A 17,409-nucleotide genomic window follows, 5' to 3' on the forward strand; every position below is an offset into this window, starting at 1 on the left:
CCTCTCTGCCTTCTTTGATTAAGGCTTTGGTAATAAAAATAATGCACAAAAGTAGATTACCCTATTATATTATACTGTGTTTGTTTCTTCACAGGTAAAATGCCAATAATAGTGGTATCTATGGCTGGGCACAGTGGCTCATGCCTATAATCCCAGCACTTTGGGAGGCTGAGGCAGGTGGATTGCTTGAGCTCAGGAGTTTGAGACCAGACTGGGCAACATGGTGAAACCTGTCTCTGCCAAAAATACAAAAAAATTAGCCATGTGTGATGGTGTGCATCTGTTGTCCCAGTTACTTGGGAGGCTGAGATGGAAGAATCACTTGATCTTGGGAGGTAAAGGTCGCAATGAGCCAAGATCGTGACACCGCACTCCAGCCTGGGTGACAGAGTGAGACTATCTCAATAAACAAACAAAAACAAAAAAAGTAGTATCTGCCTTATAGGGTTGTTGAGAGGATTAACTAAGGTCTTAGAACTATTTTTGGCATATAGTAAGCACTCAATTTACAAATAAAATGGTATACTAGCTCTATTCAGGGTTGGATTTGGACCATGATGAAATGGAGTGGTCAGATTCCTAATGAACTTTATATCACTTCAAAAAGCAAAATTTATCCCTAATAGCACTCAAAGATTTAAAGATGACAAAGTCCCCAACCCCTTTGCTCCACCCCCCTCAAGTACTGTGCTTGAGAAGACTCAGTGGCTGTATGTCAACAGAGCAGGAGGCAGTGAAGACACTGGGGTGTGCCAGTGTTCTGGGAACTCAGAAGTGAACTATCTACAAAAAGCAACCACTTGCCAGAGGCAACAATCTGCTAGAACGTTATCCTAGGCCTTGTTCAATGTCAAGCTTTAGTCGGCAATTCCAAAAAATGTGTGCTGTGAAGATGTTAAAAGAAGAGGTTAGAAAATTCCAGGTAAAACAAAATTAACTAGGTTTTAACATGCCAAAGAGAACCAGGAATCTTTAAGAGAAGGATGGAGCTTGGAACATTTTCTAAATCTCAGTTATCCACAGAACTCATCACCCCCATTCTAGCTTTTGGTGAAGTATTTTGAAGGACTGATACTCTAAAGGACACACATCTAGGAGGACACAGCTCCACAATCTGGGATAGGAAGACTAGGACCTATATTCATCTATACAGTCCTCCACAGGACCCCTTGGCAGCGGCCTAGCAACAGTCTTGGCCAACTTCATTCTCTGTCTTCCCCTCTTAACCAGGGGAGACATGAACAGTGTTCTTTGCTACCAGATATGAGTGAGGGATGATTCCTGGGCTGTCTCTCAGCTTGAGATGTATTAATTCCATCCCATGCATCCATGGGAAAGGGCTGACAATCAGTCTGTGGTTGGCTTAGGCCTAAGGGATTCCAGAAAAATGATGAACGACTTTTATTTACCTGTGGGGAGAAAGCAATTGTAGCCAAAACAGGCCATTCAAACCGTATCACATTCACTTGGCTGTGATTTGTGACCGTGAAGCTCACATTATAGCTGTGTCCAATGTGGCAGTCCCCAAACTGGATGTGGTCCACCAGAGCAGCTAGGGATTAGAAGCAGAAGGCTGTGAGTCTTCCTGGCCTCCCTTGAGGCTCTTCTTCCTTAAGGAGCCATAGTGCTTCACCCACATGCTATCCTTCCATCCTTGGATGGTTACATTTGAAAAACCTAGAATCTCTGAGTAACAAGATTTCTATCCTCAAGGAATCTGTTCATCCATCCATCCATCCATCCATCCTCCACCCACCCATCCATCCATCATCCACCCACCCATCATCTACCCATCCATCCATCCATCCCTCCCTCCCATCCATCCATTATCTACCCATCCATCATCCACCTATCCATCACCCACCTATCCATCCATCATTCATCCATCCATTATCCACGCATCCATCCCTCCTCCACCCACTAACGACGCACGACATCTAATTTATCTTATCCATCTATCGACATCTACTCTTTATCTCTGCTAATATCCATCCACTCACCGCATTCAGCTATATATCTACCTATCCATTGTCTTCTAATTTTACCTACCTATCCATATGTTCCACGTATTATCTACTCTATCTTATCATTCATCTTAATATTCACTCAATTTTATCCATCTTATCATCACTCCACCATCCATTCATTCATCCATCATCCACCTACTCACTCACCTATCTATCTATCATCATCCACCTATCCATCTATCATCTACCCACCCATCCATCCATCCATCATCCACCCATCCATGCACGCATGCATGTATCCATCCATCCATCCATCCATCCATCATCTACCCATCCATCCCTGTATCCCTTCACCCATCCATCATCTATCTATCTACTCACCCATCATCTACCCATCCATCCATCCCTCTATCCCTTCTATCCCGCTGCTCATCCATCCATCCTTCTATCCATCCATCCGTCATCCATTCACCCACCTTAGCCCTCACATCCATTTGTACAAGAGAAAACATAGGTCCCCAACTCCATTTGTTCGGTGAGAAAATATTATAAAGGATTGGGATTGCCAGATAAAATACAGGAGTCCCAGTTACATTTGAATTACAGATAAGTAATGAATAATTTTTAGGATAGGTATGTCCCATGCCATGGTTGGGATATACATATACTAAAAATTATTCAGAGTTTAACTGAAATTCCAAATTATTGGGGAGTCTTGTATTCTGATTTGCTAACTCTGGCAATCCTATAATGGGCATGAAATCTGAGTTCTGAACTTAGATTCACTGCTGGCTCTTGCTTGATCCTTCATAAGAGAGATGTCACCCTGTAGCCTCAAACAGAGCTGAAACACCAGGTATATGAAGAGTGTTGATTTCAACCCACGTTGTGTAGACTACCTAATGGTACATTCCAGGACTTTAATTAAGCTTCTAGAAAAACTATGGGACTCTGTTTATAACTCACTTTTTAGCAACCAACCACGTAATTAGGGCGCTTAACCAATGCTTTCTGATGATAACAATTTGATGATAAATTTTTCCAACCCCTAAAAATGTCAATTAAATGAAGCTTTAGTGCTTGATAGATTGCAGCACAACATGTCTTAAGCTTTAGTATAAAAATACATCACCTGGGATCTTGTTAAAATGTGGATGCTGATTCCGCAGGGCACGGTGGGTCTGAAACCTCCATTTCTAACAAGCTCCCAGGTGATGCTGATGCCATAGGATCTCAAACTGCTCGTTGAATAGTGGGGCTGTGCAGAGTGATATTCTAGAAGTGCCCAAACCTATACTCTCTCTAATTAAACAAGACAATGCCAACACAAGCCAGCTAATAAATGCAGACAGGAAAAACTGCAAGACATTTATTTGCTTATTAGTTGAACTGGAATTTGAATATCAAACTATAAGCTCCCTAAGAGTAGAGACTTCCTTGTTAATTTTGAAACTCCAGGGATCAGCATGCCTGGAACATGTACGTGGTGCTCAATACATGTTCATCAAGTGAACACATGAATAAATGGAAGGATGGATGCCATGACTGAGCCAGGCACACCAGCGCATAGCGTAGTGAAGAGGTCAGTCAGTCCTAAATTCTCAGGGAGTTAACCAACCCGTTATTTAAATTTAACTCTCATTTAAAACAAATGACCCAATAGCCAACACTTGTCAACACCTCACTACTGTTTCTCCCACCTGCCACTAAGTCTTCCATATCATTGTCCTCGACTATCTCTGTGAACTCAGAGACACTTATGTCTTCCTGGCTGGTGGGGGCCACCAGCCCGTGGATGTTGTCCAAGGTGATGTCATCCTCATAGCCCTCTCCCACCATGTGGATGGTGGTCTCCTCATACTGGTTGTTGATCACTGACAAGTGGATGATACCTCTCATCCTCCCAACCTTCTGGGAGTGGAAAAAGACATCAAATTCAGCTGTACCTCCAGGAGAAACAACCAAGGAGGCTGTATGAGCTTTCTTTGCTGCAAAGAGAAGAGAGAAGGTATGATTTAGAACCAGTTTCAAGAAATGTGTATCTATAAAGACCCCGGTTGAAGGGAAAGTAACCCTAGAATGGGAACGAGCCTTAGCCAGACGCCAGTGGTGACCAGACTGGACATTCCCCTCTGGTTGGGCCTTGAGCGGTACCCTAATGAAGCAGCTACTGAGATCCATTGCCTTCTAGAAGCACCCTCCCCACACTTACCTTTTTCATGTGGTTTGTTTTCCTCTGTGATGTAGATGTACGAGGTGGTGGGCCTTCCTTTCAGGGAGAAGACTCCTAGCTCATCCCGCAGGTCAACATGCAGCTGGCAGAAGGAAAGCAGGGATGAGTGCTAGGCTTACAGGCTGCTCATGGGCTTTGAGTCTGGGGTGAGATACTGTACTGTGTTTGGGGCGGGACCCCAAAAAGTTATTGTGCCCAGTATTCACTTTTTTGAATTTCTTTTGTCCTGGAGAGGACAAAAGAACATTCAGTCAAATCAGCCCTTATTATCTGAGTGAGGAACTGGAGGTCCAAAGAGTATGCAGAACTTTCCAGATAACGTAGGTACATAGTGTCAAAACGTGGTTGCCAACACCTCTGTCATTAACAGAGGCAGTTATAGAATATACGCTAGGGTAATAAAATGGAAATGAATACTTATAATTCTAAGAGGGCCTGCATTGATGTGAATTCCTAAAAAAAACAGTGTCTCCTAGGTGCTATGCATTAGTTTAGTTGCCTGATAGTGTCATGTTGAGCATCCTACCACGATAAGAGAAAAAACAAGGTGGGCATTTGACCTACTTGGAGAAAGTGGTGGTTTCTGGCCCATTGTAAGGAAGATAAGACTAAAGCTATGCATCTGATTTCAGATATGAGACATCAGCAGGCATTGTTAGAAGATAGTAATGCTGGCACCATCGTGAAAAAGATTGAATATAAAATATGAGGCACGGAGAAGGCAGAAATAGTGGTATCACATGGGAAGCTTCTGAGATAAAAAATTACGTAGTTAGAAACAACTTTAATAAGAAACTATATGGAAGAATTATATGTAAAAATACTGACGTAAAAGATCTAAATAAATGAGTGGAAATCCTAAATGTTTCTGGTGGAGAGTCTAAATACTCTGCAAGTAGAAATCCTCCTGAATTGAGAGGCTTCCCGATGGGATTTTTAAAGGAGCATTATAAAATAATTATAAAGCTCATTTGAGAGATTAATAGGTGAAAATTGTTAAGAAAAATGACAAAAACAGGGAGTGGGTGGGTAGGAATTCACTGAACTAGAATGCTAAAACATAAAGCCACAATAATGGAAACAATGCAGGGTAATGGTAAACTAGGTAACCTGAGCTAAAGGCAACAGTAATTGCTAGACTAAATATGTAAAAAAAAATTTTTTTTTAAGTATCACAGAGCTATGAAGAGAATGAGGAGTAAATAGACCAGGATCGGTGAGAGTATAGAAATCCAGCAAGGTCAGTCTCCCTTTCTGGGCAGTTTTTGTCCAGAGCATTTGCCAATCAGGAAAAGTTAGACAGGAGGTTTGTCTGCACTTTTTTTTTTTATATAGAATCTCACTCTGTCACCCAGGCCAGAGCGCAGTGGCGAAATCTTGGCTCACTGCAAACTGTCTCCTAGGTTCTGACGGTTTTCCTGCCTCAGCCTCCAGAGTAGCTAGGATTACAGGCGCGAGTCACCATGCCCAGCTAATTTTTGTATGTTTTTAGTAAAGACGGGGTTTTACCATGTTGGCCAGGCTGGTTTCAAACTCCTGATCTGCCCACCTCAGCCTCCCAAAGTGCTGGGATTATAGGCGTTGTCTGCACTTTTGATGGTCTTTTGGTGCTAAGAGGGCAAAAATTCAAGGCCTGTGGAAGGTGAGAATGCTTTCTTCTGGTCTGGGACCTCATTAAGATGAAAGGTGAGCTGGATATGAACCAGCTTTCCCAAGGATGGCAATCCTGCTCTAAGTCTTCTGGGTAATCCAGAAAATCTCAAACCCTAACACTGGCTTAAGGTGATCCTGAATTTCTAGTGCCCCCAAATGTTGGGCAGAAGCAAATGAAAATTGCCTCAAGAAAAATATGATCCTTAGTTTAATGATTTCTAAATAACTTTTACAATGTAATACCCAAAACATAAACAGAAGATAACTAGGCACGTGACAAGGCAGGGCAACATGGGCAAAGATGAGTAGAAATAGTAGAAAAAGATGAGTAGGAATATCAGAAAAAGCCACAGTGACTTTGGATTTTGGAATTATTGGGTACAGACTGCAAAATGGCTACGATTACTGTGTTCAAGAAATAAAAGTCATGTCTGACAATTTCAGCTAGAAACTGTAAACACAAATTATTCAGATTTTTAAAACAGCCTAATAGAAATTCTAAGATTGAAAAATATAATAACTTAAGGGCTTAATGGAAACTTTAACAGTAGATTCAATACAGCTAAAGGGAGAGTTAATAAACTGAAGACAGGTCAAAAGAAATTATGCAGAATGAAGCCCAGAGGAAAAGAGAGTGGAAAATATAGTGAGACTGAGAGACACAGAAGATACAGTGAGAAGGTCTTCCATGTATTTAATTATCATCCCAGAAGGAGAGATTAGAGAGAATGAAATAGAAACAATATTTAAAGACATGTCTAGAAAATTTCCAAAATTGACTTAACTTTAATCCACAGAATCAAGAAGTCTATTGAATTCTAACAAGGATAAATTAAAGAAGTCCACTTCTGGACATATCATAGTAAAACTGTAGAAAACAAAGTGAAAATGTAAAAGGCAGTCAGAAAAAAAGAATGCCTTAAAGTAGCAGTCCCCAACCTTTTTGGCACCAGGAACTGGTTTCGTGGAAGACAATTTTTCCATGGACCAGGCACTGGGGAATGGTTTTGGGTTGAAACTGTTCCACTTCAGATAATCAGGCATTAGATTCTTTTTTTTTTTTTTTTTTTTTTGAGATGGAGTCTCGCTGTGTCTCCCAGGCTGGAGTGCAGTGGCGTGATCTCGGCTCACTGCAAGCTCCGCCTCCCGGGTTCACACCATTCTCCCGCCTCAGCCTCCCAAGTAGCTGAGACTACAGGCGCCCGCCACCACGCCCGGCTAGTTTTTTGTATTTTTAGTAGAGACGGGGTTTCACCATGTTAGCCAGGATAGTCTCGATCTCCTGACCTCGTGATCCACCCGCCTCGGCCTCCCAAAGTGCTGGGATTACAGGCTTGAGCCACCGCGCCCAGCCAGGCATTAGATTCTTATAAGGAACATGCAATCTAGATCCCTCACATGTGTAGTTCACAATAGCTGTTTGCACTCCTATGAGAATCTAATGCTGCTGCTGATCTGACAGGAGGGGAGCTCAGGTGGTAGTATGAGTGATGGAGGGTGGCTGTAAAGACAGATGACCTTTTGCTCATGGGTCTGTGGCCTGGGGGTTGGGGATCCCGTCTTAAAGAACATTTTAGACTTACAGCTGACAACTCAGCAGTAACAATGGAAACTGGAATACATTAGAATAATATCTCCCATTTGCTGAAAGAAAACAACTGCCAAACTGGAATTCTGTAGCCAGTAAAAATGATGTTAAAAATGAAGGAGAAATACAGACTTCACTACCAGCAGACTCACATTAAGGAAATACTGAAGAGTATTCTTCATTTGGTAGGAAAAGTGTCTAAGATGGTGATATGGTTTGGCTGTGTCCCCATTCAAATCTCATCTTGAATTTTAGCTCCCATAACTTCCACTTGTCGTGGGAGGGACCTGGTGGGAGGTAAATGAATCATGGGGGCGGGTCTTTCCCAGGCTGTTCTTGTGATAGTGAATAAGTCTCACAAGATCTGATGGTTTTATAAATGGGAGTTCCCCTGCACAAGCTCTCTTGGTTGCCACCATGTAAGACATGTCTTTCTCCTCCTTTGCCTTCCACTGTGATAGTGAGGCCTCCCCAGCCATGTGGAACTGTGAATCCTCTTTTTTCTTTATAAATTATCCAGTCTCAGGTATGTCTTTATTGGTAGCACGACAACTGACAAATACAGATAGAAAATTGGAGACCCAGGAATAAAGAGCAATAAAAATGATTAATAAATGAATAAACCTAAATGAGCCATAAAAGGATAAATAGTAAGAACAGTAGCAATAACAACAGTAGCAATGTCTTGTAGAGTTTAAAATATTTAGAGAATCCCAAGCCTTCCACACAAGTTGCTCCATTACTGTATCCTTTCATTTTTATCGTCCTTGCTCTTCTACCTATACCTATGCTCTCATGAAGCTGGGTGCTTAGCAGCTCCTGCAGTAGCGTGCATGTTTTTTGTTTTGTTTTTTTTGGCTTCTGCACCTTTGAAGCTTTCTCTCTCTTTCTGGTTTGCATGGAATGCCAAATGCCCACTGAAGGCATTGCTGAAACCCAGCTCCTTCAATGAGCCCTGTTCAAATGTCATTTACAGTGAATTTTCCCTTTATTGTCTAGATGGGAATAGATCTTTTTCAAAAGTCCTACAGTCCCTTGCAGAGCACAATACATCACTTTTTTTTTGTAAAATAAAACCACAATTTAATCATCGAATCATAATACATTTGGATGTTGTATTTCTCACCCCTACTGAAGTTTCTTTTTTGTCTTATTCTTATTGCAAGTGCAATGTTCATTACAGAAAACAATTAAAAACTAAAGAAGATATTAATACCCATAATCCTGCCCACTCAGCTTGGTGCACATCACTGCACGCTACCTTGGACAGTAGTTAATGATATATTGTGGAATCTGGTTTCCTTCTTTCCTTGAGGACAAATACCATGCCGGATTCCCCTCTGCAAGTCCGTGACACACAGGTTAATGCGTGCGGATCAACAGAGAAGTCCTCATACATTAGGCATGGGAGAGGCCCCAATGGCAGAAGTGTAACTTCTGGATTCTTCTCCCTTTCAGCCTCATGCTTCGTCCTCCAGTATTACCTGGGCAGGGAGGACGCCATTGTTCTTGAGGATGAGAGGCAGCTTCTCTGAACGACCAAGCAGAAGCCTCTTAAAGAGGAGTAAGGGGTTTCCACGTTGGTTATGAAGAATTGGCCGCACAACCGTCACTCGAGGGAGGTTCCCCTCACCAGCGATGTCAAACACGAGGCCTCGGCTCTTGGCCAGGGTGCTGTGGGGAACAGGAAGATTGTAGCCTGTCAGTCTGGCGTGGTGGGAATGACACTCCCTAGGGAGTGTGGCCTGCAGTCCTGCTGCAGGAGAGGGAGCTGGGAGCTGGGAGCTGGTACCTGGGCAAGCCATCCAAGGTAGCCTCAAAGATGCACTGGTAGTTCTGCATGATCTGCGGGGTGAAGAACACCGTGGCAAAGGCATGGGAATGACTGGCAATGCACATCTTGTTGGGTTCCACTTCAAAAATGTCGGTGATGCGGGCAAAGGGCTGGTGATGGGGGCAGAGACCAGAGTATGTCAGCGCCTTTGGATTCTCACCAGGCTTACTCCTTATTTCCAAGAGCCCCCCCGCCTCTCGTCTAAGTGCCGTGGTGGACATGCTCCACTGCCTGCAGGGTCAGGGGCCCTGGAGGGAACAGCCTGGGACCCAGCCCTGAATGATGCCTGGCCAGATTTGGCTAGACCTGTGATTTTTTACTCAAATTGATGAACTAAGCCAGGAATCCAGATATTGTCCCTGCTACCCCACCCCTGTCAACTAAACTGGGATGCCCAAAGATTGGTGTTGGTTGGTTTTTAAATTCTTTTTTGACAGGATCTTGCTCTGTCACTTAAGTTGGAGTGCAGTGGCATGATCATGGCTCACTGTGGCCTCGACCTCCTGGACCCAGGCAATCCTCCCACCTCAGCCTCCCAAATAGCTGGGACTACAGGTGTGTGCCACTATGCCCAGCTAATTATTATTATTTTTTTGTACATATGCGGTTTCGTCATGTTTCCCAGGCTGGTCTCAAACTCCTGGGCTCAAGTGATCTGCCTGCCTCGGCCTCCCATAGTGCTGGGATTACAGGTGTGAGCCACCGTGCCGGGCCGGTGCTGGTTGTTAAAATGTGGAGCTGAGCTGCGAGCTGGCTGAATCACATGCAAGATGAGAAAGCTAGATGAGAGAATGAAGCAATGGAAACCCTGTGAGAGAGACATGTGGCCACTGACAGACGGACAGAGCATCCGCTGGTCTTCTAAAGGGTGGGCCTCAGGTGATGGTGCCAGTCCCAAGGAGTCCCGGCCACGTGATGTGTTCTGACCTGTGTCTGAGGTGTCTGATTTGCTGCAGTAAGCCTTGCTTTGTTTGGGCTAATCTGAGAGGGTTTCTGCTCCTTGTAACTCCAAGAGCCTTGGCTAGAGCAACCTCCCACAGCAGTTTATCTGTTCCCATCTTGTGGCAGTGTTTTGGGACTGTAGGGAGCCCTGGCATGGCCTTAAAAGGATTTTTCATTCTCATGGGAAGTAGGTGGGATTCAAGACTGACTATTCCCTCTTGTTCTTAAACTGAGGGTCCTCGGGTTTCTCTTTGCTTTTTCCGAGGGATAGCCTTCAAGTCTGCGAACTAGGGTGGAGGAGAACATGTGATTTCTGCAAATCCTCTTATAAAGTCTCTCTTTAGAAATCAGGCTTGTGGCTGGGTGTGGTGGCTCACTCCTGTAATCCTAGCGCTTTGGGAGGTGGAGGTGGGAGGATCGCTTGAGCCCAGGAGTTCGAGAACAGCCTGGCCAACATGGTAAAACCCCGTCTCTACAAAAAATACAAAAACTAGCCAAGCATGGTGGTGCGTGTCTGTAGTCCCAGCTACTCAGGAGGCTGAGGTGGGAGGATCACTTGAGCCCAGGAAGTCGAGGCTGCAGTGAGCCATCATGGCAATGAGAGTGAGACTGTCTCAAAAAAAAAAAAAGAAAAAGAAAAGAAAAATCAGTCTTGCTCTTTTTTTTTTTTTTTTTTTTTTTAAGACGGAGTCTCGCTCTGTTGCCCAGGCTGGAGTGCAGTGGCTGGAACTTGGCTCACTGCAAGCTCCGCCTCCCGGGTTTATGCCATTCTCCTGCCTCAGCCTCCCGAGTAGCTGGGACTACAGGCGCCCGCCACCTCACCCAGCTAGTTTTTTTGTATTTTTTAGTAGAGACGGGGTTTCACTGTGTTAGCCAGGATGGTCTTGATCTCCTGATCTGGTGATCCATTCGTCTCAACCTCCCAAAGTGCCGGGATTACAGGCCTTGCTCACTTTTTATGTTTTTAGTACAGAATAGGGAGAAAGTTGCTCCTTAGTATCCCAAATAAGATCAGAGAATAGGCCAGGCGCGGTGACTCACGCCTGTAATCCCAGCACTTTGGGAGGCCGAGTTGGGTGGATCATGAGGTCAGGAGATCGAGACCATCCCGGCTAACACGGTGAAACTCCGTCTCTACTAAAAATACAAAAAATTAGCCAGGCATAGTGGTGGGTGCCTGTAGTCCCAGCTACTTGGGAGGCTGAGGCAGGAGAATGGCGTGAACCTGGGAGGCAGAGCTTGCAGTGAGCTGAGATCGTGCCACTGCACTCCAGCCTGGGCGACAGAGCAAGATTCTGTCTCAAAAAAAAAAAAAAAAAAAAAAAAAAAAATCAGAGAATGACTGGGTGTCACCAGGGTCTGAAGGAAGTCATAAAAGGGATTATGTAGTCTCCCCAACCACACCTCTCTGCATTGACATTCCCCCAGGAATGCACACTCCATATGTAGCTCTAGGCTGACACCAACACCCTTGGTGACTTCCCCACCACCCTCAGCTGCGAACAATGCCAGCTCCAGGGGCTGAGGACCTCCTGGGCCCAGATTCGACTTTCGGGCAGAGAACTGAAGCAGCCACCATAAAACTAGAGTATTTGCTACACATTGGATTGGAAATTAAGGGTGACGGAAACCCATTGATTAAGACCTCTCTTGGTATCCTGAATTTTCTGTTCTGCTGTGAAAAAAAGTATGATCTGACTCAGAGAGAAAAGGCAGTTTCGAGCCTGGCAGACCCCTGAATGGGCAATTATTTCATCTTGTATGTGGATGAAGCTTGGCTTTAAGCCCAGCCCTATATTCTCAGGCTCTGGGACCTAGGGGAAGGATTTAGCTTTTTAAGCCTCAGTTTCCCTAACTGTAGAATTGGGATAATAATACAAAGTTGGAAGAGTTGTTGTGAGGGCAAAAGGAGGCAATAAATATAAATCACTTAGCACAGTGCTTGTCACATGGGAAGGGCTAAAAAGTGCTCACCATTTCACCTTATCCTCAGAATCTGGTGCCCCCAAATCTCCCTTACCAGCAGAATATGCAGCTGGAGGCAGGCCTGTCTGGAGCTGGCGCTCACTTTAGCCTCTCCCCACCATGCTTTCTCTATTTTAGGCACATAGTGAGCGTTTAATGGAGGAATGTGGTTTGCTCACTCATGCGTACCCATTTATCACAAAGGTACCCGGAGGAGACACCCACTGGGACAAATGTATCACCACTGGCCTAGGGGAAACCCCCAGTTACTTCACATAACTTCCAGCAGGGCCAGATAATTTCCACTCACGCATACAGGCTCCAGAGCCGAGGATGCTGAGAGCCCTTCTTCCAAGTTTATGCCAATCACGGTGGGCCAGGGGCCAATGGGAGCGTCTTACCTTATTGGAGATAGGCCTGACTACAATGTTGACATCACAGGCGATCTTTCCCACGTTGCTGATCTTGAAACGAGCCTTGGCTCGGCGGCCCACGAGGACATTGCAGAAGATGAACTTGTTCTCGTCCTCGACGAACAGCCCCCCGCTCTCTATGGTCTGCAGGATGTGGTGCAGGGTGGCGCTGGTACATATCTGGTGCTCTTCAAATATCAAGGCGTTGTTTTCGGTCACAAAGGCTGGGGAGTGAAGGGGAGACTATGAGATGCAGCCTGATCGCTGGATTCCCTCTCTGTAATTCCTAATTTGGAGCTCTGGATTCTCACAAAGGAGAATCGTGGAGGACACATAGGAGAGGTCACGCAAGGGGGTGTGAGGGATGGGAAACATTCTGTCTGGTCTTCCTCTTTTGTACTGCCCTTGCTGGTTGCCATACTCCGGTGAGCGTTTTTCTCCCAATGGTAAGATCCAAGATCTGGGGTGGGCTGTGGAGGGAAGGAGGCAACTGGCCCACTATGCTTCAAGGCTCCAGTGATCCTATCATCAAAGCACGAGGCATTCTCTTTGCACCTCATGTGCCCTCCTGCTGGGTTACAGATTTTATATGCTCAGTATCTGAAAATTGTTCTCTGTGGACATGTTGCCCACCAGGAGTGGCCTGGCCATGAGCGGGACTCAGTGCTCCTGGGTCCTGTGCTACAGCCCATCCCACCATGATTCTCAGATAACACTATTCATCTGGGAATCCAGGACCAGCCTCCTGGGAGTGTGAAGCTGCACCTCCTCCCTTAGGTATATGCCCTGGAAAAATACAACTAAAGACACTAGAGGAAGTTCCAGGACCCCAAAGGAAGCAGCCCAGCCATGTCTGCCAGACATCTTTGGAAAAACTTGCAAGAAAGAGGTAGAAGTGTTACAGATAAAGGCCTCTTATTTATATATTTATTTTTTGAGACGGACTCTTGCTCTGTTGTGGAGTACAGTGGCGTGATCTTGGCTCACTGCAAACTCCACCTCCTGAGTTTGAGTGCCTTCTGAGTAGCTGGGATTACAGGCATGTGCCACCACACCCGGCTAATTTTTTGTATTTTTAGTAGAGACGGGGATTTGCCATGTTGGCCAGGCTGGTCTCAAACTCCTGATGTTAGGTGATCCGCCCGCCTCGGCCTCCCACAGTGCTGGGATCACAAGCATGAGCCACTGCACCTGGTCTCAGACAAACATCTTTTAAGTGGTGTTGTCCAATGTGAGTGGTGAGTACCTGGTAGACAGGCTTCAGCCAGCAAAGTGTAAGGAATGCCGGCAGGCTGAACTGTAGGGTCTCGGCCGGAGATATCGATGGCTATAAACTCCTCACACTTTCCCACGGGGTCAGCCACACAGTCAACGTTGATGACCTGCTGTCCTCCGGAAGGGATGGAGCCAAACCCAGGGTACACAGTGAACATGCCATGGGCGAAGCGGGCCTGCAGGACAAGGGTGGGAGGGATAGGAGACTTGGAGGCAGAGTGAGTGACAGCCAGACTTTGGGGGCTGTGAGATGGTGTGGAGAGGGCGAGAGACACGTGGGGCTTCTTCTCACAGGCACTCTCTGGGCCCTCACTCCTCTCCTCCTGGAGGGACAGAGGGCCTGGGATGGGCAGGGGGTCTTCAATGACAGGCTGCTCTCTCAGTGCTTCCTTCTATGCAAATTCCTTCAGACTAATCGTGTTTGAACTAAGGGTTTAAAGGAACAGACAGACTCCACATCATATAGCACTTACTCAGCTGGGCATCTTGAATCAGATGGGTGCAGAATGGAGTAGTGGGTGAGGTTATGGGCTTCTGAGTGAGACACACCTGGGTTTGAATCCCAGCCCTGCTAAATATTGACTGTTTGACCTTAAACAAATGACTTCTCTGAGTCTCAGTTTATTTATCTATAAAATGGGGCTAAAGCCGCAACCCCAGAGATTGCTGGAGGTTTAAATGAAATAACAGGTGTGAAGCATGTAGCATAGCATCTGGTATAGAATTAGTGCTAAAAAACAAGCAAACAAACAAACAAAAACCCAAAAAACCCAGGATGTTGGTGCAATCCTTAGATGTCCCTGCTCTTCTCTCTCCTGCTTGTAGTTTTCTGGATGACCGTAGAATGTGCTGACAATGCAATGGCCTGAGATAAGGGGAGGGTCTGGAACAGCCCAGGCTCTGTTCTCATCCTTCCTAGAACAGAATGTCCTTCAGCTCAGAGATCCACATTTCCTCTGGAGCACAAAATCCAGGACAGAATGCTTTTGGTGTCCTTCAGCTGCAGTGTGAAGTGGGGCATGCATAGGCAGGACTTCATTTGTTCAAGGCAGCTTTCTTGAGCCTTGGGGGACCAGCTGTCCATGAATACGAAGTTTCTATTAGTTCTTGCTACCTATCTGTGAGTGACAACTTGCTTTGCATGACTTGTGTGAGTGTTCTGCCACACTGGACTCATACCCTGGCAACTGGATTTGTGCAAAACCTTTGGCAGCTGGGGTTTGTGAAGGACCTCCTGCCAGATCTAGGAACCACAGCAGAAATTAGTGCTGAGTCTAGTGGCACTCTTCACACAGGCATCTGTGTGGATGCAGCCCCTAGCATTGTGCAGTGTGACTGCAGAGACATATGTGGAAGCTGTTATTAACTAATTTGGTCACTATTTACTAAATACCTACTATATGCTAGGAGATGTCCTGGGCACCGGTGATTCCCAGATAAACCATCCTGACAGAGGAGAAGGTTGGAGAATAGTAGAAAATGGCATGATGTTGTCTCAAAGGAGCAAGGTCATAGTAGGGGCAAAGAATAGCTGAAATGAGTGGAACTGAGGTAGCAGAAAGTTAGGAGAAAGGGAAGCAGTTAGAGAAAGAGGTCTTGGAAATCAAGGATTCAGAAGCACCTCAGTTTCTTGTGATGCAAGATCCAGGCTGTGACCATTAAAATAAGTTGCCAATGTAGAGGAGAGGATAAGTTCATTGCAACTGAAAGGCAGAGTGCTGGAGAGGCTGTCTCACTGAAGGCTGAGAAAATATGGTAGTCAAAGAAGGAAAAAAAATTTGTAGAAGAGATGAGAGTTACAGAAACATATGTAGAAAATTATGTATGTTAATGAAACAGAAGCCTTTGCTTGACAAGAGGAAACCACTTGAAAAGACATAAAAACCAACATGTAGAAAACCCAGTTCACTACAAATCAATAATTATTGCTGTTCACAGAGTGCAGAAAACTTGCTTCTCTCATTGCCTTCAATGCAGAGGTGGTGGCTGGAGCTGCAGCAGCCACCTTGGAACCATGAGGGAAAGTCCAAGAGAATCACAAGCAACAATAAACTGTGAAACCAACACCAGCAATTGCCTCCCCCATTTAAATATGCCATATTTGTTTAAACCACTAACATTGGATTTTCTGCTATCTGCAACCAAACATGATTCTGATACACAAATCAAGCACCTCCTCCTCCGTGAAGCCTTCAATAACTGTTCACAGCTACCCAGAACAGCAAGACTTCATTCTTCCATTTTTCTAGAGTCTACCCATGTACAAGCACCTCAATTATAGTATTTACTATCTTGCTTAACAACTGCTCATTCACCTGCTTTTTATAAAGAATTCCTCTTGTCTGTCTTTGAGTTCACTGATTCTTTCCTCCACCCTGCTCTAAAATATTTCCTCTACATCCATTTAAAACCATATCAGACAGTATTATAGTTTTGCTTCCATTGACAAACATAATTTAGAAAACCCAGGAAGAGAAGTAAGGTCTACTGAATTTACCTACATTATTGCTTACTATGTTTTTTTCTTCCTTGTTGATGTTCCATGATTACATCTTCTGTTATTTACTTTCTGTTTTGAGAACTTCCTTTAGCCATTCTTTTAGGGTAAGTCTACTAGTGACAAATTCTTTTAGCCTTGTTTCATTTGAGAAAGTCGATTTTCCATTTATCCCTGAGAAATATTTTTGCTGGATATAAGATTCTGGGTTCACAGTTATTGATTCTCCACACTTGAAAATATTATGCCACTTTCTTTTGGGTCTCTATGGTTTTTGTAAGAAATCTGCTGTCATTCAAGGTTCATTTCTCTCCTGATGTGCTCAAGATTTTTTTTCTTTTCTTTAATTTTCAGAAGTTTGACTATGATGTGTGTTGGTAAGGATTTCTTTTGGTTTCTCCTATATGGGTTTGCTCAGATTCTTGAGTCTGTAGGTTTACATCTTTTCCCAAATTTGAAAAGTTTTCTGTCATTATTCCTTTGAGTACCTTTTCAGTTCCACCCTCTTTTGTAACTCTTTCTGGAACTCCAATGAAAACAGCATTAGATCTTTTGTTATGGTTCCACAGATCCCTGAGCATCTATTCATTTTTTATCATTAGACTTAAATAGACTTTCAAGAGACTCAAAACAGAGTCTACTTTCTCTCTTTTGTTTAGACTGGGCAGAATAATGGCCTCCCAAAGATGTTCACATCCTAATCTCTGGAACCAGCGAATATGTTATCTAACACAGCAAAAGGACTTGGTTGACATGATTACATTAAGAAGCTTGTGATGAGGAGATTATTCTGGATAATAATGGGCCCAGTGTAATCACAGGGGTCCAAAGGAAGAGAGTTAGAAGGAGATATGACTGTAGAGGAGGTTGGAGTAATGTGATGTGAGAAGGCTTCGATCCACTGTTGCTAGCTTTGAAGAAGATAGAAGGGGACTACAAGCCAAGGAATGTGGGCAGCCTCTAGAAGCTAAAAAAACAATGAAAAGAATTCTTTCCTGGTGTCTCCAGAAAAGAATACAGCCCTTCCAACACCTTGATTTTA

The 17,409-nt window shown here is 44.5% G+C and overlaps 1 protein-coding gene across 3 annotated transcripts in view; it reads right to left on the reverse strand.

Annotated features, from left to right (window-relative positions):
* The window catches only part of HYDIN (HYDIN axonemal central pair apparatus protein), a 415,044-nt gene that overhangs the window by 61,651 nt on the left and 335,984 nt on the right, over positions 1 to 17,409 (reverse strand). For all 3 annotated transcript variants that reach the window (XM_021932150.2, XM_021932149.2, XM_021932148.2), the window contains exons 59-65: positions 13,842 to 14,046; positions 12,584 to 12,819; positions 9,234 to 9,385; positions 8,926 to 9,115; positions 4,180 to 4,282; positions 3,668 to 3,955; positions 1,410 to 1,552 (exon numbers count right to left, since the gene is read on the reverse strand). In XM_021932150.2, the coding sequence (XP_021787842.2) occupies positions 1,410 to 1,552; positions 3,668 to 3,955; positions 4,180 to 4,282; positions 8,926 to 9,115; positions 9,234 to 9,385; positions 12,584 to 12,819; positions 13,842 to 14,046 (1,317 nt within the window). The remainder of the gene's footprint in view (positions 1 to 1,409; positions 1,553 to 3,667; positions 3,956 to 4,179; positions 4,283 to 8,925; positions 9,116 to 9,233; positions 9,386 to 12,583; positions 12,820 to 13,841; positions 14,047 to 17,409) is intronic.

This window comes from Papio anubis, chromosome 18, assembly GCF_008728515.1.
Source record: "Papio anubis isolate 15944 chromosome 18, Panubis1.0, whole genome shotgun sequence".
Classification (NCBI taxonomy): Eukaryota; Metazoa; Chordata; class Mammalia; order Primates; family Cercopithecidae; genus Papio; species Papio anubis.